Genomic DNA, 25,287 nt, shown 5'->3' with positions numbered 1-25,287 from the left:
TATACCGAAGCTTTGAAAAAGCCTATTGTGCAAGGAAAAGAATAAAAAATATGTCTAATTTTTATAAGAATAGGATGGTATTCACAAAAAAGTATTAGAAATATAAACAAAACAGATGTAAATATGAAAAATTGATTTCACGGTTTTAGTATTTTCCGGAATTTCAATCGTGGTCTTTCCAACCAAATTTGGATAACTGAACATGTGTCTCTTGATTTCATCATCAAAATAATATATTTAGTACTGATTTAAGGGATTTGCAATCCTTGGTTTCAAACAGGGTTTGTTCAGCTGCTTAAGGTAAAGGTTACTTCATTGGGGAAACTATCAATGTTCATCTCCAAACCGTGCTAAATAAAAATATTTTGTTAGCAGATGGGGATTTCATGCCGGTTAAAATTTCTTTAACTATCATTTCCTTATATATATATCTCAAATTATCATTTTATTATGAGGTTTAAATTATACCATTCTCTTCCCTTTTTTTCTGTACTGTGAATTGTTCATCTGAGCTGCTCACAGGTCCATTACTTGACTCTCCCAGAGTCTTGCTTAAGGTTCATGTGGAACCTATGCCATGGCTAAAATGGCCGTATTTTCACCTCAAAATTTTCTCTGAGTACATGCAAACCTGTACCTCTGGAAATGTTTTAAGGCATAGCATGCCCTAGATAAATAAAATTCAAATGCATTGTATGATTTAGAAAATTCATAACTTAATTGGATTTTGCCGTACACTTTTTTTCGGCTCTGCAGAAGGAATCCGGGTCCGTTCGTGCCCATTCACATTCGCACCCACTCATGTTCACCCCTTTCACTTTCGCACCCTGCATGTTCGCACCCAAAGTCTGTTCGCACCCTACATGTTCGCGCCCAATTTTAATTGGTTTTGTGTACTTTGTAATCAAGTTTTGGAAACTGTATTCTTATATATTTGTTGTCATTGTCTCAAAATAAAGTGAGACAGCATTTTTTTTTTGTGTTGAATAAATCTTAATCATGTTTTGGATAGTGTATTGTTATTTTTTTTTTAATCCTTAATCTTAAAAGTGGGATTCTGTCAACGTTCTATTTTGTGTTGAATAACTCTTAATCATGTTTTGGTTAGCGTATTGCTATAACTTTGTTTCATTGACTTGTGTCAAAATAAAGTGAGATTCTGACTATGTTTTCTTTTTTGTGTTGAATATTTTTTTTTATTAGTTTTGGTTATAATAGTGTATTGCTATATTTTATTGCTTCAGATCAAAGGGACCAAAATTAAGCTGTTAAAAACAATTATCTTTTATGTTTTTCATTTAAAATCTTGAATATTTTACTTACACCAAAGCAATTTATAATAACAATTATGATTTTCCAATTATTCAACTGGAATTTGAATGCAAATTGGGCGCGAATGTGTACAGTGCGAACGGACCTTGGGTGCGAACGTGCGAGGTGCGAACGTGTAGGGTGCGAAAGTGTATTGGGCGCGAACGAACCTGATACCGTTTATACCCTGCAGAAGATGATAAAATTAACAAACAGTTGAGTTTACCTTGATATGGTCCACTCAGGTACACAGTTGAAATAACCAATTATTGTCAGGTATCTATTGTCCATCTAATGTCCATGTCAATAAAAAATGCTCACTTTAATTTTTACCTGTGGGGAAGTTCTCAAACCTGTTTCCCAACTTAGTTTATTTTGGCACCTTCTGGAGGAATGAAAAAAAGTGCACGGCAAAATCCTGGTAAGGTTTTATTTTTCTAAAACATAAAACATACTTAAAATTCATTTATCTAGGGCATGCTATGCCTGAATTTTTTTACAGATGCGCAGGTTTGTCTGTACTCAGAGTAAATTTTGAAGTGAAAATACGGCCATTTTAGCCATAGGGTCCACATGAACCTTAAAAACATTTGGCTAGTACCCTCATGACCCTAGTCCAAATAATTATGACATCTTAAAAGCGATGCTGGACATGAGGGCCATACTGCCATGATGTCCATAGGATGAAACAGCCATACCCTGAAAAGATGAAACAGCCATACTTTGTAAAGATGTATCGTCGATGTTTTTTTTTATTTTTATGATATATCCTTTGTTTACGCATTATATATATCATAAATATCACAACAAGCCGACCATAGAGCAGACAACAGCCAAAGGCCATCAATGGGTATTGAATATAGGGAGAAACTTATGTCTTATATAGTAGCGTCCTTCAGCTGGCCCATTAAAAAATATGTATTCTAGTACAGTGATAATGGACGTCTCGTCGATGTTTTTTTTATTTTTATGATATATCCTTTGTTTACGCATTATATATATCATAAATATCACAACAAGCCGACCATAGAGCAGACAACAGCCAAAGGCCATCAATGGGTATTGAATATAGGGAGAAACTTATGTCTTATATAGTAGCGTCCTTCAGCTGGCCCATTAAAAAATATGTATTCTAGTACAGTGATAATGGACGTCATACTAAACTCCAAACTATACACAAGAAAATCAAATTAAAAATCATACAAGACTAACAAAGGCAATAGGCTCCTGACTTGGGACAGGCGCAAAATTGCAGCGGGGGTTAAACATGTTTATGATCTCTCTTCCCTCCCCCTATACCTCTAGCCAATGTAGAAAAGTAAAGACATATATATATAACAATATTATTAGGGCCAGTTTGTTTTGTTGTCCTTGTTATGCAGTTGGAAAATTTTACAGTAGTCTCTGTCTGGAAAGATGTTCTGCAAAAGGAATGACTCTAAATTAAACTATAATAAAGAAGAAAAATACAGAATTATAAAACTATATGATGAATATGACAAATATAACTGGAGTTGCCTTCCGTAGGGGAAAGTGGGTAACTCGCTATGAACAAATACTTATTTTATAATTTATGTTTATACATGTTATAACCTCAAGAAAAATAAAATAAAGTGGACGATACGTCTCACAAGGTGTGGCCGATATGTCCCATGGACGATGTGGCGGTATGGCCAACAAAACTTATGGCCGTCTCGTCTCGAAAGCCTTGGAAGGCTATTTTAAATTTTTGCTGTGATGCCTTCCTGCGTCGATGTTAGGCGTCAAAGAAAAACAAATATAATAGCATTTCAAGATGTCATTATTATTTGGACTAGCTAGTACCCTAGTCCTATTTTACTATGACATCCAAAGGCTGTATTGCCACTTGCCAGTTTTACCAGCAAAAATATTAGGACTGACAGATAATTATGTGAATTTGGTCCCTTGATGAACTAGTACTGCTAACACTCTTGTGCACCTTACGAGCACAATTATTAAATTTGAAAAGAACATAATGTCATCACATGGTCATCAATTTATTGTAAATAAAATTCCTTGTTTTCAAAATTCCAATAGGGAACATACTTTATATAATTGTTTAAAGAAACGTCTTGAAAAATTGATTTATTTAAACAAATAAATAAAATTGGAAAAGTTAATTTCAAATATCCCTTAGATATTGGCAGCCAGGTCAGGTTAGGCTAAGAAATGAAGAAGTATGTACATAATTGTAGCATATTTTATAGAAAATATATTTTTTATTTCAGCATGGAGAGTGCTAGTCTAGGTCAACAACAGGTTGAAAGAAAGAGTACAGCTAAGCTAGATGAAATACTGAGTATAGAAAAGCAAGTTCAGGAGAAATGGAATCAACAGCATGTATTTGAGGAAGATGCACCCTCAGATCCTAAGTAAATATTTTATATACAGTTGATGTACATTAAAATTGAATGATGTGTTTTGTAGTCAGTTTTGGTTATCACAAAGCATAATGAATAACATTTTCTTAAAATATTAAATGACTTGTTACTGCATCCTTTCTGAATGTTATAGACAAAACTCTACAGAAACATCAATTATGTCTCATATAAGTCTTTATATATTCATCTCAACCGATACAGCGAAAGCAATGGAGTTGAGATGACCAATGATAATCTATTTATAGCTTTTATACCTATGAAGACGCTGTTAATTTCATGACGATAACTGACCAGTGTGTCCTTAGTTTCTAGCGATGATTTTCATATCATTCGACTGCGCTGAGAAAGAAAATTATCAGTCAGTAAGATCAAAGGAAAATTACATAAAATAGTGATAAATATCTTTATACATTTATAACTGTAAAATATGAAACTTGTTGTAGATTGCTTCTTATATTAACATTAATAACAATATATTGATATCTTTTCAGACAGCCCAAGTATATGGTTACATTTCCTTATCCTTACATGAATGGAACACTACATTTAGGACACACTTTTTCTTTATCGAAATGTGAGGTAAAGTAATAAACTTTTACAGGTGACTATGCAGTAGGTTTTATTCTCATCGTAGAAGACCCAACAGTCGTTAATTTCTGTGGGATTTGGTCACCTGTCATGTCTGTGGAGAGTTGTCTCATTGGCAATCATACCACATCTTCTTATTTTTATATTAACTAAATTTTAGTAGTTTCTTTTTATACCCCATTTATGGGCATTATGTTTTCTGGTCTGCATCCGTTTGTTTGTTCGTCCGTTCATTCATCTGTCTGTCCCGCTTCAGGTTAAACACAATAAATGTGTACATAGATTAATAGAATACCCAATTTTTTTTTAGATTAATAGAATACCCAATTTTTTGATAGCTATAGAAAAAAATAACATTTGTACAAATATGCCATGTTGTTTCATCCTACATTTAATTATTTTGAATGTTTTGCAGTTTGCTGTTGGATATCAGAGGATGCAAGGGAAGAAATGTCTATTCCCATTTGGATTACATTGTACTGGAATGCCCATCAAGGTATGATGTTGACAGAAATCAGTTATACCAAAATTAAGTCATGCTTTTCAGACATGCAATAACTGATCTGTAATGGTGAAAACCTTTAAACAAGTGATTATGTCAGCTAGCCATTTCATCATTTACATAACCATGATAACAGTTTCAAAATAACAAATATATTTTAAAAAATTTGGTAAATATTTTTTTTGTTTGTTTGAAATTTTACCTCACATGTTCATGACATTGACAGAAATATGAAACTGTAAAGAACTTATTAGAAACATTTGTTATGCCCCACCTACGATAGTTTTCTGGTCTGTGCGTCCGTCTGTTCATCCGTCTGTCCCGCTTCAGGTTAAAGTTTTTGGTCAAGGTAGTTTTTGATGAAGTTGAAGTCCAATCAACTTGGAACTTAGTAGACATGTACCTTATGATATGATCTTTCTAATTTTAAAGCCAAATTAAACTTTTGACCCCAATTTCACGGTCCATTGAACATAAAAAATGAAAGTGCATGTTTCAGGTTAAAGTTTTTGGTCAAGGTAGTTTTTGATGAAGTTGAAGTCCAATCAACTTGAAACTTAGTACACATGTTCCCTATGATATTATCTTTCTAATTTTAATGCCTAATTATATTTTTTATCCAATTTCACAGTCCATTGAACATAGAAAATGACAGTGCGAGTGGACCATCCGTGTACTTTGGACACATTCTTGTTTTTTTCATTGTTTGAATTGAAAGAGCTCTTAGATAAACATCTCCAAGGCACATCTGGAAGTTGTTCTAAATAAAGACATATAGTGGCATGCTACTACATGAACATCAAAGCTATTATCTGAAAAAAAACACCAAGAGGTTAAACAAAAAAATCAATAATGGATACTAACAAATCTTTACAGGCTTGTGCAGATAAGCTGACAAGAGAAATTGCTGATTTTGGATATCCACCACAGTTTCCACCAGAAGAGGAAGAAGAAAAAGAGGAGGTCTCAGAAGTTATAATAAAGGACAAGTCAAAGGGTAAAAAGGTGAGTGATGTCGGCTCTTAACTCTACAAGTGATCTGTAGGTGGTAAAAAAAATAGTGACTACCCTTATCATGTTTATTTTCATGTGGCAGTTCAATTTTCTGCCTTTTGGCTCTGTTGATCTCTACCTATAGTCCCCGTCACATAAAATTGGTTGACAGCGACTATAGGAAACCTATCTTTATTCTTGTTGTTTATTTGTTTCTGTCCTGAATGTGCATAAAATATTTGCCAATGTGAGTAAACAACAGTCAATCAATATTTACATATCTGAAGTGTATTTGAAATGTTTAGATTGCTGGACTAAATGTTTTATGCATTATCGAGGAAAAAGTCAGAGAGTTAACAAATTATTCAGGAACACTTGAACATGTGAAAATTTAGCATTCTTAATATAGTATTAGGGAAAAAAGCAATAATTTGATATCGATCGTTCAAATTTCTGAGAAAAATTTGTGTGTCTAAAACTAGATCTTACATTGATTAAATTGTTATTTTGATATTAATGTAAAATTCTGCATTTTTATAGAGCAAGGTAAAGGCCAAAACTGGAGGATTAAAATACCAATGGCAGATCATGGCCGCCATGGGATTTAAAGATGAAGAAATTAAACCATTCTGTGATGTTCAGCATTGGCTGGAATATTTCCCACCTAAAGCAAAAAGTGATCTGATTAAAATGGGATTGAAGGTATATCATCCAACCTTTTTTAAAGCATAATCTCATGTGTTAAAGATTTGCCTCACACAACTTGAATAGTTTTTTCATATGGGAATATAAAATAGGCAAGCATACAATGTTGTATATGAAAGTAGCATTATTTTAAAACATTAAGATTCAAGATTTAAGAGTGTGCATTAAAGGAAAATCAATTTTGTAGTTTTAATTGTTTGTAGGTCTGCAGACGGGTACAATATCAAAGGGATTGCACACAATGTCATGAATGTGATATAAAATAAACCTTCACATTGTTGTAAGACTTGATGAAATATATATAATATCAAATAGGTACTAATTGACCATCTTACATACAGATGGACTAGGGCAAATGCAGTGAGGGTTTTACAAGTATGTTAATATGATTACTGTGACATCACAAATGACATTTCATAGAAAATGTATTTTTCCAAATTTACCAAATACCAATTATTTTTCAGACATGCTCAAACACAAGTATTTGATGAAATCAAAACTTTTGGCGAATATGTTCGAAATGTAATAAACAAATTCTGTCATCAGACAATACTCTCTGTATAAATGTTTATTGTTGTTTTTACAGGCTGATTGGAGAAGAACATTTATAACCACTGATGTCAATCCCTTCTATGACTCATTTGTCCGCTGGCAGTTTATTAGACTGAAGGAAAGAAACAAAATCAAGTTTGGAAAAAGGTAAGAGTAATTATAGTTCCTCTAAGTGCTTAGAGTAATTTTAATTAGATAATGGGCTATATGAATATTGAAGGTAATAATGATTTATTCTACATATAATAGACAAAGAACAATACATCATATTGAATATGTTTTTTTAAGTGATCAGAAGCATAATATAGTATTACGGAGGTCTTGGGTTGATACATGTGTAATTTGAAATAGCCATTTGAAATTCTCTCTATATTTCTAGGCACACCATTTTTTCACCTAAGGATGGACAACCTTGTATGGACCATGACAGAAGCACAGGGGAGGTAAGTTGTATCAAAGAAAATCTGTTAACCCTTTATAAGGTTTTTAATTTTATGGAATATTATTGAAAAGTTAAACATGGTTTTAAGTGTTTTGATATAGATAAGTTGATTTGAAAAATAAAAGGCCAAACACAATTATCAATTTATTATACCCCCGCTTTAAAAAAGGGGGGTATACTGTTTTACCTCAGTCTGTCTGTCCGTCCATCCATCCGTCCGTCAGTCGTACCGTCCCATTAAACTTTTGTCACATTTTTCTCAGGAACTACAATACAAAGATTTCTGAAATTTGGTTTCAGGGTTTATCTAAGTCAGCTATACCGTGTGATGCGTTTTCAGATTGATCACTTAACAACTTCCTGTTTACCGAACACTTGTATGATTTTACACATGATAGCCAAGTTGAAAATTTTCGTCACATTTTTCTCAGGAACTACAATACAAGGATTTCTGAAATTTGGTTTCAGGGTTTATCTAAGTCATCTATACTGTGTGATGGGTTTTCAGATTCATCACTCGACAAATTCCTGTTTACCGAACACTTGCATATTTTTACACTATTAATATTATCCACTTGCGGCGGGTGTATCATCATTGAGCAGTAGCTCGCAGTTTCACTTGTTTTTCTATTGAAGCTGAGAATAGGGCATCTTTGTTTAAATTGTTCAACTTGAAGTGTGATGATTCATGGTGCTAGGTGGTACTAGCTAAAAGTTGTTAAATGGAAGTTGAAGGCACAATTTTACATCATTCAAGCTAAACAGTGACAGAAAATTATTGTATGTATTTTATTTTATCTTTATTTTCCAGGGTGTTGGTCCTCAAGAATATACACTGATAAAACTTAAAGTATTAGAACCATACCCATCTAAATTCAGGTAAGCATGTCCTTCCCATTATCAGAAAAAAACATGTTTGTTATGTACATTTCTTTTAAGAGAGTAAAATAAAATATGGAAATATGCATAATATTTGTTGAACTAGTAAGCAAATATTTTAATTCACTTTCATGCTGTTTTTGTTGAAGAAGATGTGTTTAATCAACTTAAATAAGACTTAACATGCAGGGCTTCCCTTTCATCTTAGGGCTATTTCAGAAAAAAATGTAGGGGGGGGGGGGGGGGGAAGGCATTTTTTGTCAACACCCGCCACCCAGACAATTGTAATTGAGAATTATAGTGTTAAAAGTTGCTCTGATACCCATCACCCATGTATTATTAATACAATGTGCCTACGAAACACCCCCCCCCCCCCCCCTTCTACATTTTTTTCTGGAATAGCCCTTACATCAATGTAAACAGTTTGAATTAATTCAGCTGTCTCAAGGTTCTATATACTGGGTACCTAAGTTTTATGTATGCAACACAATATAAGAAGAAAGACATGTGGTATGATTGCCAATGAAACAAATATCCACCAGAGATATTATATACACATATAAAAATCAATTACCTTAATTTTGGTAGCAAATATAATCAACTTTTAACAATTTTTCTTTCAGCAAACTGAAAGGAAAGAACATATTTCTAGTAGCAGCTACTCTAAGACCAGAAACCATGTTTGGACAGACAAACATCTGGGTCAGACCTGACATGAAGTATATAGCCCATGAACTGAAGAATGGTGATGTGTTTGTTTGTACCAGGAGGTCAGCCTTAAACATGGCCTATCAAGGTTTTACAAAGGAAGATGGGAAGATTAATGTTCTGGTAGAACTGGTGGGACAGGTAATTATATTGAAAAATAGACTGAAAAAGTTATTTTTATATGGTATATAGGTAATTGTGAATCTAGTAAAAAAGGACAAAATTGAGTGAAGTATTATATAAATTTATCATAAGTTTTTGTCAGTTACTAAAATTGAGTTTATAAATTTTAATATTTTTTTCTAAGATTAACACTAGTGTGGTTATATTTATTTAAAATAAGGAGATGTGATATGATTTCCTGATGAGATAACTATCCACCATTGTTTCTTTTAAATGTCAATACATTGGTTTTCATACATGCACACTTGAATATTGTTTTTGATCAATTAAAAGCATGAACTCACTTTTGTAGATGTCAGGTTTCAAGTTGTACGAAACTGGTTTTCTGTCACTTTTTCTTTTATGATAACAGTGTTTGATATATTTATTTAATAGTTGCATGTTTAAGTGTCAATCAATTGTGTGGTAGTGTATGACCTTTTGTTCATCCAATCGATTTTTCTTGTATATTTGATAGGATATAATGGGAGTAGCCCTATCAGGACCTCTAACATCCTATAAGAAGATTTATACTCTGCCTATGCTGACCATTAAAGAAGATAAAGGTAAGACCAAGATAACATGTGTCAAACCACAGATATAAGCTTGAAGGAATAAATGTACATTTGAATTGGGTTAAATATCCATGGGAATCAAATCAAAATCATTAATGAGGGGAGTCAGAGGAGTCCTGATCCCGAAATCTCAGACTTAAAAACATGGAATCCTGAGGTCCCCAATTAAAAGAAATTTAAATCCAGAAATCGTTAAATCCAGAAATCGAAAATTGAATTCCCAGATCCCGAAATTCCAAGCTTAAAAACACTCGATCCTGGAGTCCTGATAAAGGTCCCCCTAATTAACATCTTACAGTCACATTAGGGTTATTTGTAAAAAAAAATGATGAAACTCATTGACATGTACATCACATCTCAAGACAATAATTAAACAAATGATATATGTTATACTACCTTTTACTTGTTCAAGGCAAAAGTTAATAATAAATGGTCTATTATTTTGTTTTATTTTGAAATCTGCTGTTTAAAATGTTATATATATTATAAAAATTGTTTTTGTTATAAAGGCACAGGTGTAGTGACCAGTGTCCCATCAGATGCCCCGGATGATTTTGCAGCTCTCAGAGACTTGAAAAATAAACAGGTATTAAAAATAACAAAAAACTAATGTATAAAGAAGTATAAATGATATTTTTTATCTGATGATTGTATGTTGAAATACAGTTATGTAAAAATTATTTGAGAAAGCTTTATACATTAATAAATTAGAAATCAAAGTTTATTATTCTAATAATAAAATGTTATTGAGGAAGAAAAAGTACAAATGATTTTCTTTATTTTTTTTATATATAATTTATTACACTTATATGACAAAAAAGGTGGTGAAGAGGATATATAACATCAGTCTTTTCAGAAAATAGAGTTACAATTATTCCGTATAAAGGGTTATTTCGTGGGTGTAAAATTTTGCAATTTTCACCAAATAAGGTATACAAAATATTTTGGCGGATTCAAAACATTAATCAATACCTTTGCATGTGCACTATTAAATTGGGAGAATTTATTTTGGCAATTTTGTTCTATCCGCTAAAATTTACACCCATCCAAAACTACTCACTACATGGTGTCTATGGGTATAGTTGTTAAAACTGCATATCTAACTTTGTTTTCTGTCAAAATCTGGGGGAAATGTTCCAGTACTGGTTATTATGTTTTGCAAATTATTTGTGAAATCTGTTTTAGGCAAAAACAATATTGAATTGGTCTTTATACCTAGTAATTATATTGCTTTTCTTTTGATTTCAGCCATTTAGGGAGAAATATGGATTAAAAGATGAAATGGTTTTACCTTATGATCCTGTAAGTAGGCATTTATTTGTACTCAACTATATATCCAACAACATTTTGAACAGTCACATTTTCAATAGAATACTTTAATGTTGACTATTATTTACTATCATTATCATTATTACTTCATAGAAACAAATATAGTTACTAAATCAAAGAAAGAGATCAACAATATGACTAGAAGAATCACAACTTATAGAAAAAAGTCAACAAAACACTTACTTAAAAAAATATCAGCGAACATAACAAACCACCAAAAAGAACAATCGTGAAATCAGTAGCTTGAAAAAGGTCCTCAGTTCAATTAAGGATTCTAGTTGAGTTACTCCTGTAAAAATTCAATTGATAAAACCTAGAATTATCAAGTGATAATCATTATGTAATAATCATAACTATTACAAATATTTATTGCTGAATACCTTAGTATGTAAAGTAATTAATTATTAACAAATTCATATTTTGTTTGTGTCTAGATTTTTAAAGTGTATAATAGGAAGCTGCTTTGATCAAATATATCAAAATTTGGCAATTCAATATTTGTCATTCAGTGATTATTTCTGTAATATAACTGCTACAATTTTGGATTCATATTTCCTGTTATGTGTAACTAAATCACATTGCCCAATAGATGAGCATCATAGATCATTTGTTTGAACATACAGAAACATTCAATTGAGGAATTTATTTAGAGGGACAGGTTATGCTTTCATGCCCATTTAGCCACATTATATAGATATATATCTTGATTTCTAGGCAGTAAGATGCGTTATGCGAGCACCCTGGATTTGGGTTGCCCCTAGGAGTTTTTGAAAAAGTGCCATTGCCCTGATATGGCAAGTCTGGTAGATTCTTTATAACTTATTAGATTTTTTTTTCATTTTATATACAGGTGCCTATAATTGATGTCCCTGACTTTGGTAATTTGTGTGCTGTGACAGTGTGTGAACAAATGAAAATTCAGAGTCAAAATGACAAAGACCAGCTTCAAGAGGCCAAGGAAAAGGTCTATCTAAAGGGGTTCTATGAAGGGGTAAGTCACTGTTAAAATGAAATGAGGAATAAAAGAGACTAACTATTGGAGGCTATGAAAATATGCATGTAAAGACATTATAGGTTTAAGGGGTGTGAAACTGATCAAATCTGGTTCAAAATAACAGACTTTAGATTTTATAGTGTTGACAAAAAAGGGTAAAAACCAAATATATTGACGTGGAGATTTAGGCTGATGAAATAATTTATCTCAAGTATTTGCAATGATTTAATTTCTCTACTTCTAAACACCATTGCTTCAAATTTAAACGCTTTCTTCTTTATTTTAGATTATGATAGTACCAGAGTATAAAGGTCAACAAGTTCAGGCTGTAAAGAAACCAATTCAGAAGAAAATGGTTGATGCTGTAAGTAAGGATGATACTACCATCAGTAAGAAGTTGTTTTACTGTTGATGTTGTTTATTTTGTTGACTTTCTCTAATTTATAGAATTATTTCTAAACCTTAATTAAAAAATGTTACATGCCAGTCTTTGGAATAGAAGAATAATACAGAAACAGTAAACACAGATATTTATAAAGATGTGGATTTTGAATGCTGAAATATTTTATTTTAAGGCTTTGCAATGGAGATTACTTGATAAAACATCATATATGTATATGCAGCAATACTCAATAAAGCACTGTGATCTATTTTTTAAATTTGTTTCCCATTGATATATTTACAATCCTTGCATTGAACATTGTAAAAATCATGCCTTGATTGAAATAGATTCAAAAGAATGCAATTGATAGTAAATTACACTGGCTGGATCAGTAAGAAGATTGAGAATGGAATGGGGAATGTGTAAAAAAGAGACAACTACCTGACCATAGAACAGACAACAGCAGAAGGTCAAAGACAGGTCTTCAATGCAGCGAGAAATTCCCGCACCAGGAGGCGTCCTTCAGCTGGCACCTTAACAAATATATATACAAGTTTAGTAATAATGAACGCCATACTTAACTCCGAATTATACACAAGAAACTAAAAATAAAAAAAATATAAGACTAACAAAGACCAGAGGCTCCTGATGCTATAAAGTATGTTAACACATTTATGCACATCCAGTTATATTTAGATGGTTGCGATTTTTTGAATACAGTTCAATTGCTCTTGATATTAAATTCTGATAGATTCTTCGTATCACTTCAAACCCAAACTTGTTAAAATCAATAGTAACTATTGTAGGGAGAAGCAGTTATATATTTTGAACCAGAGAAAAAGGTGATGTCCAGATCAGCAGATGAGTGTGTTGTGGCTCTCTGTGACCAGTGGTAAGGTTTTTAAAGTATTGTGGCTCTCTGTGATCAGTGGTAAGGTGCATGTGTTCATTGTTAGACTAATAGCTGGAAATTCAAGGTGGAACAAATGGTTCTTCAGCTCTTTTTGTGCACCCTATCCAGATCAAAGATAAAAAAATCTGTGTTACCAGTTAAGTTTTGAAATGCCTGTCTACACGCGTTATTCAGTGTGCACCAATTTTTTTTATGTTATTTCTTCATAGACAGAAAAAATATTAGTCATTCCTTAAATAAACAGTCATACGTCAAACTTAGAATATCAAGATGCATCAATAGAATCTGGATTTGTTGTAAGAACAATGGGAAACATTTAACTTATTTACAAGGAATTGTTTTTAGGTATTTGGAATATGGTGAGAAGACATGGAGAGAATTAGCTACCAAGGCTCTGAGTAATATTGACACATACTCAGAAGATTGTAGACGTAATTTCCTGTCAACTCTAGATTGGTTAAAGGAGCATGCTTGCTCCAGGAGCTATGGACTAGGTAGGTAGACTGGTTACATGAGCATGCTTGCTCCAGGAGCTATGGACTAGGTAGGTAGACTGATTTCATGAGTATGCTTGCTCCAGGACCTATGGACTAGGTAGGTGGATCATTTACATGAACATGATTTCTCCAGGAGCTATGGACTAGGTAGGTAGACTGGTTACATGAGTATGCTTGCTCCAGGACCTATGGACTAGGTAGGTGGATCATTAACATGAGCATGCTTTCTCCAGGAGCTATGGACTAGGTATGTGGATCATTAACATGAATTTCCTGGCTATAAGGCATACAGACTGGTCACTTGGCCATGGCCGATGGACCAGGTACATTTTGTAGGTTTGAGCATGTTTATTCCAGGACTGATTGACAATAGGTGGACTGTAAACATGAGCATTCCTACTGTAGGATCTATGGACTAGGTTGTTGGACTAGTCACTTGAATATGCCTGCTCCAAGGATGCATGCAAGTATTATTGGGACTGGTAAGAATACTAGAGCATATAAATGCTATAACTAACACTATGTGAAGGAAAATCACTACTGAAATTACGAAGTTTTGATTTATTGTGAAACAAATTCAGATGCATATTTCGCGTAACATAAACATTGCAATGATGTCGTAATTTAATTATGAGTTGTCTAGCCTTTATAAGTTTGGTTCTTTGAAATATAACATGCCGACTTCAAAATTTAGTACATTTTATAAATTGTAGGTACTAAATTACCATGGGATGAGCAGTACCTGATTGAATCACTGTCAGACTCCACAATATATATGGCCTATTACACAATAGCACATCTGTTACAAGGGGGAGTCTTTGATGGAAAGTCACCAAGTCCTGTTGGTATTAAGTAAGTAGAAAAAACTAATATTTGACATTTTTTGAAATCATGTAATTTGAATTATTTATTATTCTTAAGATACTGAGTTTGGTGGATTTCATAGGTAAATGTTTAAAAGATATTAACAGCATGCATTTGCTTTACAATTACTAGATTGTAAGTCCTGGCACTTCTTTAAGCAATTGACTTCAGTTATTAAAAAAAAGATTATTTTCAATGATTTTTGTGACCTAAAGACATTTTCACATACTTGCATGCAATTATTCAAGCTTCACAATTTGCTCTACATTTTTTTAGGCCAGAACAGATGACACCAGAAATATGGGATTATATTTTCTTCAAAGGAGTTCAGTTTCCAAAATCCACAAAGATACCAAGGAATGTACTGGACAAACTGAAAAAGGAGTTTGAATACTGGTATCCTGTTGACCTCAGAGTGTCAGGGAAAGATCTGGTACCTAACCATCTAACATACTACATCTATAACCATTGTGCCATCTGGCCAAATGATAGGTATGTGTTGGGTATAATGAGAGGAGAAAATATTTATTTATTATGCAAAGCAAATGATTTTAAGATTACTTAACATTAAGTCGAAGTTACTGTCATATATTCAAGACAAATACAAGTTCAGCAATACCAATTTCCAGTGAAAAGTTAGCTTGAAAAAAGTACCTTTCAACACAATAAAAGTATTATTTTCATGAGGGTAGTAATGCCCTTTACTGTCAGGTGTCAAACAGTCATTTTCAGCTACTGTTAACTCAAATTGATTAAAATTTTCATGTTACATTTGTTATTCTCGTGGTGTTTTGTCTGATGATTGGTCTGTTTCTGTGTGTGTTGCGTTTCGGTGTTGTGTCGTTGTTCTCCTCTTATATTTAATGCGTTTCGCTCGGTTTTGGTTTGTTACCCCGATTTTGTTTTTTGTCCATGGATTTATGAGTTTTGAACAGCGGTATACTACTGTTGCCTTTATTTACCATGATTTGTCAAAATATCCTTATTGTGAGTTGTCAGATGTCTCAAAAAATTACCATTACCATTGGAAAAAAATTAACGTGATTCGTCAAAATCATTTTATTTTTATATCGTCTAAAAGAAAGTGCATATTTTATCGTCATGCACTCAAAATAACAGTTATTGTCATTTTGCAAGAATTTTTACTGTTATTTGTTATGAAGGTACCCCCATTATCATACTCAAAACAAATGCTTATATTTGATTTTGTCCTAATATTTTGTATGATTTGGAAAAATATTGAAAAGGTGAATATCTATTTAATGGTACTGTTGACTTTACAGTATTATTTAAAAAAAATATTTATGTTCATTTCAGTTCAAAGTGGCCAAAGAGTATAAGAGCTAATGGTCATATATTGCTGAACTCTGAAAAGGTAGGTTATGGATCTTAGTTGATCTTTTCTGTACTATTGCTTACAAAGGTCATTGATGTTTGAATAACCAATGCAGTGATAAACGAAAATTTACATGTAGTATATGAATGATGAATTAAACTCCTAAAATTATACAGTATTTGTTACGTATATATATATGTGAAGTTTTCACTAACATTTTAGTCATGTATGAATATTTCCATGGATTGGTAAGTAAATATGTTGTATTTTCTGATTTATTGCAAAGGAAATCAAAATTTTTCACAAGAATTATCAAGAGGACAGATACACTAGCTATTGTCCCTTGGAATTATCAAGAGGACAGATACACTAGCTATTCTCCCTTGGAATTATCAAGAGGACAGATACACTAGCTATCCTCCCTTGGAATTATCAAGAGGACAGATACACTAGCTATCCTCCCTTGGAATTATCAAGAGGACAGATACACTAGCTATCCTCCCTTGCAATTCATTCAAAGTTAACTTCAATTTCTCATTGAAAATCAAATCATTCATTGATTAATTTTACTACACATGACATTTTAGCTTCTGGCGATGAAAATGTATGTGCCAATACTTGATTTATAATGAGATTTCAAGTTGTCTTCACATTATTTTGATATAGAGATATTGTATCAAATAGATAAAAAGAATTAAATATTAGAACATTATTGCAGTAAAATTTGTTTTTCAGATGTCAAAATCAACTGGAAATTTCCTGTCATTATCTGAGGCAATAAATAAATTTTCAGCTGATGGTAATATTATTTACTTAGGGCTGTAAATTATTATAAACATGAAACTCATGAAAAGCACTTCGAAATCTCTACTGTGGATGGGTGATAAATCCTTATTTGTTAACCGAAATTGAGTTGTAAATTCTGAAATTAGCGCCATCTTTGAGTACCATGAATAGTTAATGGAACTCCCAATACAAACTATCATTAAAATTCTACTCCTGGAAAAAGGCATATTTTATACGTCTTTGCACAGAAAAAAATCTTTAAAAAAACAAAACACATCTTTGAAAAAGGTGTTGTTCATTGAATATATATAGAGAAATGTCTATTTTAAAAGTAAATATACATGGGTAAAATTGAAAAAAAGTAAATAAATTTACATTTAACCATTAATAGTTTACCAACTTTAAACCATAGAACACTATTGAACCTAAAAATTGTTCTAAATGAGCTTTCTTGAACCAAAACATAGTTTGTACTATTATTTGTTTTAAAGCTTACCTTTATAATGTCATGAACAAAAACTTTCATTAATATTAAAGGTATGCGTCTTGCCTTGGCTGATGCTGGAGATACAATGGAAGATGCCAACTTTGTAGAAAAGATGGCCGATGCTGGACTGTTACGTCTGTACACATACCTAGAGTGGGTGAAGGAAATACTGGCCACAACAGAATTAATGAGAACTTCTAAAACTTTAACCATCAGTGATAAGATATTTGACAGGTTTGTTAAAATATTTTGTAATAAATAATTAGTAGTTAATGATTTTGGATCAGATCAAAATAAACACGCATTTTTTTTCTTGAAGACCTAACTAATACTGACTGAGTTCAATTATTAACAGTTAAGACTGTTTTATAATCTATTGTTTGTACATTTATACAATATCACTTTGGTAGAACCCTGCTTGAATTAATAAATCAATTTTAATCTAATCTATGAATATAAAAAAGTTTTACTTATTTGATTTTTGCTAAAAGGTATACTTACCAGACTGGGGTACCTTGCATAGCTGGCACATGGTTCATTGGAGGATTTACACTGGATGTGACCATCATTTATGTGACTAAGAAGTGATATCAAGAGAATACACCTGTTTTCTTTAAGCGAGTGAACCCTCTTGAATATCACATATTTAAGAATGTCTTAATCTACCCATTAACCATTCTGCAAACCACAAAGAAGTAATATTTTGTCTGTTAATTCAAGTGAAAAAAACTTTGATTAATCTTTTTTAGTGAGATGAACAAGGCCATAAATGAAACTAAGGGTCACTATGAGAAGATGCTGTACAAAGAGGCCCTGAAAACTGGATTCTTTGAGTATCAGGTATGATTCTGTTGTATTGACAAATATTCAGCAAACACCTCAATTATAACTTATTTAAGATTTTCTTATAATTTTGTTTAATTTGTAAATCAGTACCAATTAAATACATATAGTTTATGATTTTGAATATTTCATTAAAAAAAGTTAGAAGATACAATATAGCGACAATAAAATAAATTTAAGTCAAAGAAAAACTGACAAGTTGATGCCCAGAAGAAATCGATTGAAAAATCAAACTACACAAAAATGAAAGTCTGAACAGCCTGAACCCCCATTTATATCTCTATTTAGATCAGTGTTACACCCAAAAAACATGTAAATCAACTTAATGGACAAGTGGTGACAAACCAGATCCCAGTAATGCACTTATATCTGATCTAAAAATGATTGTTTCACTCAGCAAGTAATTTGATCAATTTCAAACAAGGGTATTTAATCTTTTTGGCCAATAAGAATCATTTGTTGCATTTGGAAATGCAAAGAAGGGTCAATTTCAGGTGAATGCAGTCTTTGTGTAGTTCACCAAAATATCTGTGTCTTTACCTAAAACCACAGGCACTTGTCTCAAAAAAAATAATATTCCTATATACCTTTATATAACACAAGGTACTAAACTCATTTTTTTGAAAAATGACACCCAGTCCCGAATTCCCGTTATTTTTTTATTTCTCGGTTGTCAAAATTACTTACACTTAATATGCCGTAATTCTAAATTGATCATCTACACAATGGTATATGACACGACTATCATTGTTGTCGTGATCATTAAAAGCAGGCCTCAGAAGTCGGTCAACGGGATGTTTTTTTGCATTCGTCTCAAACTTTGGCAACACCCAGTCCGCATGTACTTTTATACTGGTTTTTCATTGGTCAATTGTCTGGCTAAAAACAAGTGTTGGAAATTTTGGTCAATTTATAACTCTACATTAGTGTCGTTGTGTACACATGTGTTTCATAAAAAACTTATTTGGGTTTGTTTCACATAATATGTAAAGAATTTACAATAAAGATAATAATTCATAGTCAGAGGGAAGCTGACAGTTTTTATTCTAATATTTTTTTATAATAATTCAATCACTGCGGGCTGGGTGTTGCCAAAGTTTGAGATGAATGCAAAAAAACATCCATTGACAGACTTCTGAGTCCTGCTACTAATGATCCCGACTACAATAATAGTCGTGTCATATACTATTGTGTAGATAAATCAATTTAGATTTACGGCATATTAAGTTTAAGTAATTTGACAACCGAGAAACAAAAAAATAAAGGGAATTCGGGACTGGGTGTCATTTTTCAAAAAAAATAGTTAAGTACCTTGTGTTATATTAAGGTATATAGGAATTATTTTTTTTTTGAGACAAGTGCCTGTGCCTAAAACATGTGTTCATGACAAAATACAGTAAATGAAGTATTTAAAAGCTGCAGCATTCAATTACATTTTAAATATATTTATAAATATATTACAGGCACTTAGAGATAAGTACCGTGAATATGAGATGACAGGAATGAACTCTGACCTGATCTTTAAGTTTATACGCACACAAACTTTAATGCTTTCACCAATTTGTCCACATATTTGTGAACATGTTTGGGGACTTCTAGGAAATAAGGGAAGTATAATGAATGAGTCATGGCCAGTATCAGGACCTGTAGACGAAAAGCTAATACAGATGTCACAGTACTTAATTTCCTCAGCTCATGACTTCCGAGTCAGACTGAAGCAGTTAACAGCACCAGGGAAGGGGAAGAAACTACCAGGAAAACCAACACATGCAACTGTATGGATAGCCAAGTCTTTTCCACAATGGCAGGTCACTGTATTAACATCACTCAAGACACTATATGAGGTAATTAATTGATTTCTATCATTGCTCTGAATTAATTATACTTCATTGGCGTTGGTACTATTGCATTTGTTATATAGGTCTAAATATTTTCTGTAGATTTATTAGGGGGGGGGGGGGAATTTAATGTTACATGATATTTTTGCTAGTTATTCCTGGAAGCAATGTATAAAAGACTTCATTTCCTAAACTATGAAAAAAACGTTGCATATATAAGAAAAGTTTCAAAATGAAGTAGTAAGTAGGCTGATAAAGCAAACTTCATCATCACAAAATATCCATGAAAAGTAAAAATATTTCTCTATTCACAAAAATCATTAGGGCTGTTCCAGAAAATACTATGTCCCCCCCAGGGACGGCACTTTTTTTTAACCCCCACCACCCACAGAAATAAAATTTAATTAGAACAGCGCTCCCTTTGCATTTTGGTATTTCAAATACAACCACCCAAATAATATTTAAAAAAATTGCCTTCCCTGGGGGGGACATAGTATTTTCTGGATCAGCCCTTACCCACTAAAAATAGATGAATCAACCTTATGAATAAAGGGAATGTCAACAGACAGATACTTAACAACACTAATATCACAAAAAATATTTTGAGGGAAAACAGTATCACCATTTTGTTTGAGATAAAGTCCCATGAGTTTAGGAATTGTTTACTACTTGGTTACAGAATAAGAATACTTGTTGACATCTGCATTCATATACTCTTACAGTATTATATATTTTTCTAGAAAAACAATGGATTTCCTGATAACAAAGTAATTGCAGCAGAGTTGAAGGACAAGAAGGAATTAGACAAATATAAGAAAAAGGTCATGCCATTTGTACAAGCTACAAAGGTAAGGTTTCAAAAAATCAAAACAAAAACAGAAAAAAAAACGCAACAAAAAAATGAAAAATGAGCTAGCTTTATTAAAATGAAGATTTTATAATAGATATATGTCCCCTTTTTATCTCACTTTGCGCATAGAGTTAGGTGTAGGTTTAAATTAAGAAATTAATCAGATTAATAATTCTAAGGAGGTTTTTACAACTTAGCTTTTCTGGTATTCAATGATGAATGTAACTGTGTTATGTGCCTCTAGTCTATCTGTTCAAGTCATTCATTTATGAAAATATTATAAAACTATTCATGCTGGTGGGAAACCTGTTTTAGAAATATAAATCATGACATGTAATAATATTCTTAACCACTGTCTAATCTCATCAAACCTTAAGTTCCTGATGGGATGAGATTTGGACATGCTTGATTTGAATTTTATTGTGTTAAGGCCTGGCTTTAACTTTTATAAACTGATTGTTATGTTATATTTCTTTTTGTTGTTTAGGATAACTTTGAGAAAATTGGTTCTAAGGCTTTACAACTAGCTATGGACTTTGATGAAAAAGAAGTCATTACAATTTATCATCAGTATCTTGTTACAACTCTTGACGTAAGTGACATTTACTTTGCATTAAAAATGTGATTTTGGTGACATGGTCATATTGGGGGAATGAGGTGCCATAAAATTCACTATGTTTATCTCTACATACAACTTTTCATATAATAAAGAAGATGTGGTATTATTGACAATGAGACAACCCTACACAAGAGACCAAGTGATACTGAAATTCTCAATTAATTTATTAACTAATAAAAATGAATTCACACAATTGTAGTCTACAGACTTTCTGTCAGTATTTAGCTATTCTCATTATAACTAGTAATTGATTTGATTGAATTTCATTTAACTTGTAATGTATGAAGTATATTGGTATGAGAACGCCCTTGTTTTGATTTTAAAATGTATCATGTTACCTGGTCAAAGCTACTGCACTTTTTCATCAGATTAAAGGAAATTGTTTCATCTTATTAACACATCAACAGTTTGAATTTTCATATTTCAAATTTGTTTTTAGCTTGAAGGTTTAGATGTAAAGTTTTCTGATGATGGTGATGGTAAGATAAAGGATGATTGTACTCCAGGGAAACCATACATTGTTTATAGAATTGAGGTTAGTACTCTCATAATATCCCCTTAATTTAGTTTTTATATTCCCCTTTATAATGTCTGTGTAACTGTGGAGCATATTTAGAATAAAATGTACATACAATGTTCTTTTATCAGACTCCAAAAGTGTTGAAAATGGCAAGTTCTTTGTGAAATTAAATAATACTTTTTGGCAAGTAGCATAAAATTTACACCCAAAATCAATTAAGATTATTCCCATTTGAAATTTATTGCTTCAAAATAAAGCATAAATTTTTAGGTTTTAAAGAAATAAGTGTGATATAAAATTCAAACATCTTTTATAAATTCATTTGCTCATATTGCAATAAATTGAACTCCACAAAAAGACATTGTTGCTATAAAAATAATTAAATACTGTATTTTGCGGATTAAAAAACGCACCCCTAAATAAGCCGCACAGACGTTTTTTTGGGGGAGGATTGATTTTTTTCTTACATAAAACGCACCTGCATATAAAGCGCACCTTGAAGAAAACATACATTTATTCTACTGACCTTATTGTGTCATGAATGTTCCCTCCTTTTGTAACACGCACCTGAGAATAACACGCAGGGACAAAGACAGAGAAAAAAACATGCGGCTTATTTAACAATTTTAACGGTATGGTTTTTGAAATGGAAAAGGGATATGATGTACTAAAATTCATGACACAAAATAACATCAAATACTTTAGTGAATAAAAGTAATTACCCAAAACCAAGGAACAGTGCTATTATAGCTGTTCTTCATCTCATACTTTATCTTGCTAGATCTGGACAATGTGCTACATCTGTTTAATGAAGCACTTAAATGTTGAAACCAACAGAATTCAATGAACAAATTAAAGTAGAAGATTTAGTCATATAATTGGATTTTCCTTAAAAATTATAGTATGTAAAACTAATGAAAAAAAGACACTGCTATTTTTTAGGATTTGAATGAAATATTATAGAGTGAAGAGGCATTAGAACTTGGACAACACTATTCATATCATACAACCAATGCAGTTTATTTTCATTTGTGACCTCCTCCCTTTTACCAACAGAAAAATATTCCATATTGTGTCCAACCCTCCTATACATTTTTTTCCTGTAATAGCTCATACCAAAAGAAGGACATCATGCTGTAATTCTTTTTTATTGCAGACTTCTGTCACAGTTCAATGTATAAACCCACAGGCCTCTAGTGGTTTATTTGAAGTTGCCTTACCAGTATTTGAAGATGACACAAAGGTCAAAGTCCTGACTAGATTGATGAAAACAGACAGATCCAAAATGAAAGGTAGAAAATTATTCTAAAGAAAACTTTCAAGGGCCCTTTATTTACATATCTTGTAACCCTATTGGCCAAATTTTAAAAGTTTGATGGTCAGTATTTGTTTTATACATCTTTACTTATTTGACCATTTAGTAATTACACTTCGGGCCTTTGGAATTATATTGTATAAAAGCTTCACAATTTATGGAATTGCCATCTGGCTAATCAAAACATCAAAAACAAGTGAGATTCGATATGCCATAACATTTGTGAATTGGTCCATACTACAAATTGAGTTGTCACTTTGCCTCTTATTTTATATATTTTAACTATGTTTCTTACCATTTGGCATAGTTTTTGAAATATGAAAAAAAAGAGATTCTCAAGTGAAACTTGTTTATTTAATTGAATGCCTTAATAATAAATGGGAAAACCAAAATGAAAAAGTAATAAATGCTGCATTCAAAATGAAAAAAGTAATGAACACTGCGCTCAAAATGAAAAGTAATGACTGCTGCACTCAATTTGTTTAGCCTTTTTCACAGACAGCAAGACCTATGCATGCTATTTAGGAGAAAACTGTATTGTACTTTAAGCTTGACCTTTGTATAATGTAGAAAAAAATCATGTGAAACTGTTGCATCATCTTTGTCATTTAAACAATGTGATGTTATCAATAAACTCCTGATGTTAAACATAAATGCTACATTTTTTACGCTTGAATTTTGACCCCCAAAAAATGTTATGCCACAAAATGTTACTTTTTTTTTTTTTTTTTTTATATTAGAAATTACATACCAAAAAATTAGAAATTATAATTGTGGCTTTCTTAATTTGAAATTTGAAGAAGTTGAATCTAACTAACCCTTCAAAATATTTGTCAATGTCCATTGATAATTATCCTTCTGAATTAATTGCAGTTGAATTTTGGTATGGCTGTTGTTAAGTGTTGTTATAATAAAGTTTTGTGATATGGTCACAAAAGTAATACATCTGTGCTACAGTTATTAGTCATTTTAATTTTAGGTCAAATTTCTGCCCAAGATACACTCAGTTTAAGCCAGTTCATACCACAATTTTAATCCATAGAAATAAAAATATCTATTTTGTATTTACAGATACAAAGCAGATAAAACTTATGATGTACTCTGATTTTAATAAAAACAGCAGGACGATCCCTGATTACAATGATATAGAGAAAGGACTTGTAGATGTGCCAGAAAATGTCATATTTAATTTGACAACAGATTCAGTCGTTATGCAGACAAATGGTCAGAAGAAGGAATTTGGAAGAAAATTAATCTACATTGTGAAATAAATTCTGACAACACCGATAATTTTATTTATAATTGTAAAGAGAATCATGTGTTGGAGCAGGGTTATGAATTAATTATTATTTTAATTTGCATTAGTTATTTATTTACAAAAATATGGCTTTGAATGTAATGGTTTACTACACATGGACTTTGAATAAAGTTTTGTCATTTAATATGAATTAATATTTTCATAACAAAAACAATTCAGGAAAGTACATGTATCATAATATTTCTAGATGTTAGATTTCTCTTACATCTATCACCAAAGCAAATGTAACCATCAAATGAATACCATGAAATCTTTATGTTGGCTTATGAACCATGAAAATTAGGTAAAGGTCAGAACCTTACAATCATTTCATGCATCAATAAAATTGAGAATGGAAATAGGGAATGAGTCAAGGAGACAATAACCGAACCATAGAACAGACAACAGCAGAGGGTCACTAACAGGTCTTAAAAGCAAGTATAATTGACCTATTGCTTAAAGTGTCTAAAAAATCTTAACCAGGAAAACTTAACATTGACCGTTGAACAATGAAAATGAGTCAAGGATGAGGTCTGATGCTAACTGCCAGACAGACATACACCTCATACACCAATGAACTGTGAAAATGAGGTCAAGG

The 25,287-nt window shown here is 32.0% G+C and overlaps 1 protein-coding gene across 1 annotated transcript; it reads left to right on the top strand.

Annotated features, from left to right (window-relative positions):
* The first annotated feature begins 174 nt into the window (after positions 1 to 174).
* Positions 175 to 24,747, top strand: LOC134685659 (leucine--tRNA ligase, cytoplasmic-like). The gene is made up of 29 exons (XM_063545615.1): positions 175 to 300; positions 3,561 to 3,704; positions 4,205 to 4,292; positions 4,717 to 4,797; positions 5,680 to 5,808; positions 6,337 to 6,498; positions 7,088 to 7,200; positions 7,433 to 7,496; positions 8,307 to 8,374; positions 8,998 to 9,223; positions 9,723 to 9,810; positions 10,329 to 10,405; positions 11,068 to 11,121; positions 11,999 to 12,139; positions 12,429 to 12,506; positions 13,331 to 13,416; positions 13,783 to 13,931; positions 14,648 to 14,786; positions 15,075 to 15,290; positions 16,116 to 16,173; positions 16,870 to 16,933; positions 17,458 to 17,641; positions 18,157 to 18,247; positions 19,714 to 20,094; positions 20,829 to 20,936; positions 21,426 to 21,530; positions 21,997 to 22,092; positions 23,234 to 23,369; positions 24,464 to 24,747. Exons 2-29 carry the CDS (start codon positions 3,562 to 3,564, stop codon positions 24,661 to 24,663), a joined length of 3,525 nt encoding a protein of 1,174 aa, XP_063401685.1. The 5' UTR covers positions 175 to 300; position 3,561; the 3' UTR covers positions 24,664 to 24,747.
* Positions 24,748 to 25,287: the final 540 nt, after the last annotated feature.

The sequence above is a fragment of the Mytilus trossulus genome, chromosome 9 (assembly GCF_036588685.1).
Source record: "Mytilus trossulus isolate FHL-02 chromosome 9, PNRI_Mtr1.1.1.hap1, whole genome shotgun sequence".
Classification (NCBI taxonomy): domain Eukaryota; kingdom Metazoa; phylum Mollusca; class Bivalvia; order Mytilida; family Mytilidae; genus Mytilus; species Mytilus trossulus.
This window is presented reverse-complemented; position numbering and strand designations above follow the sequence as displayed.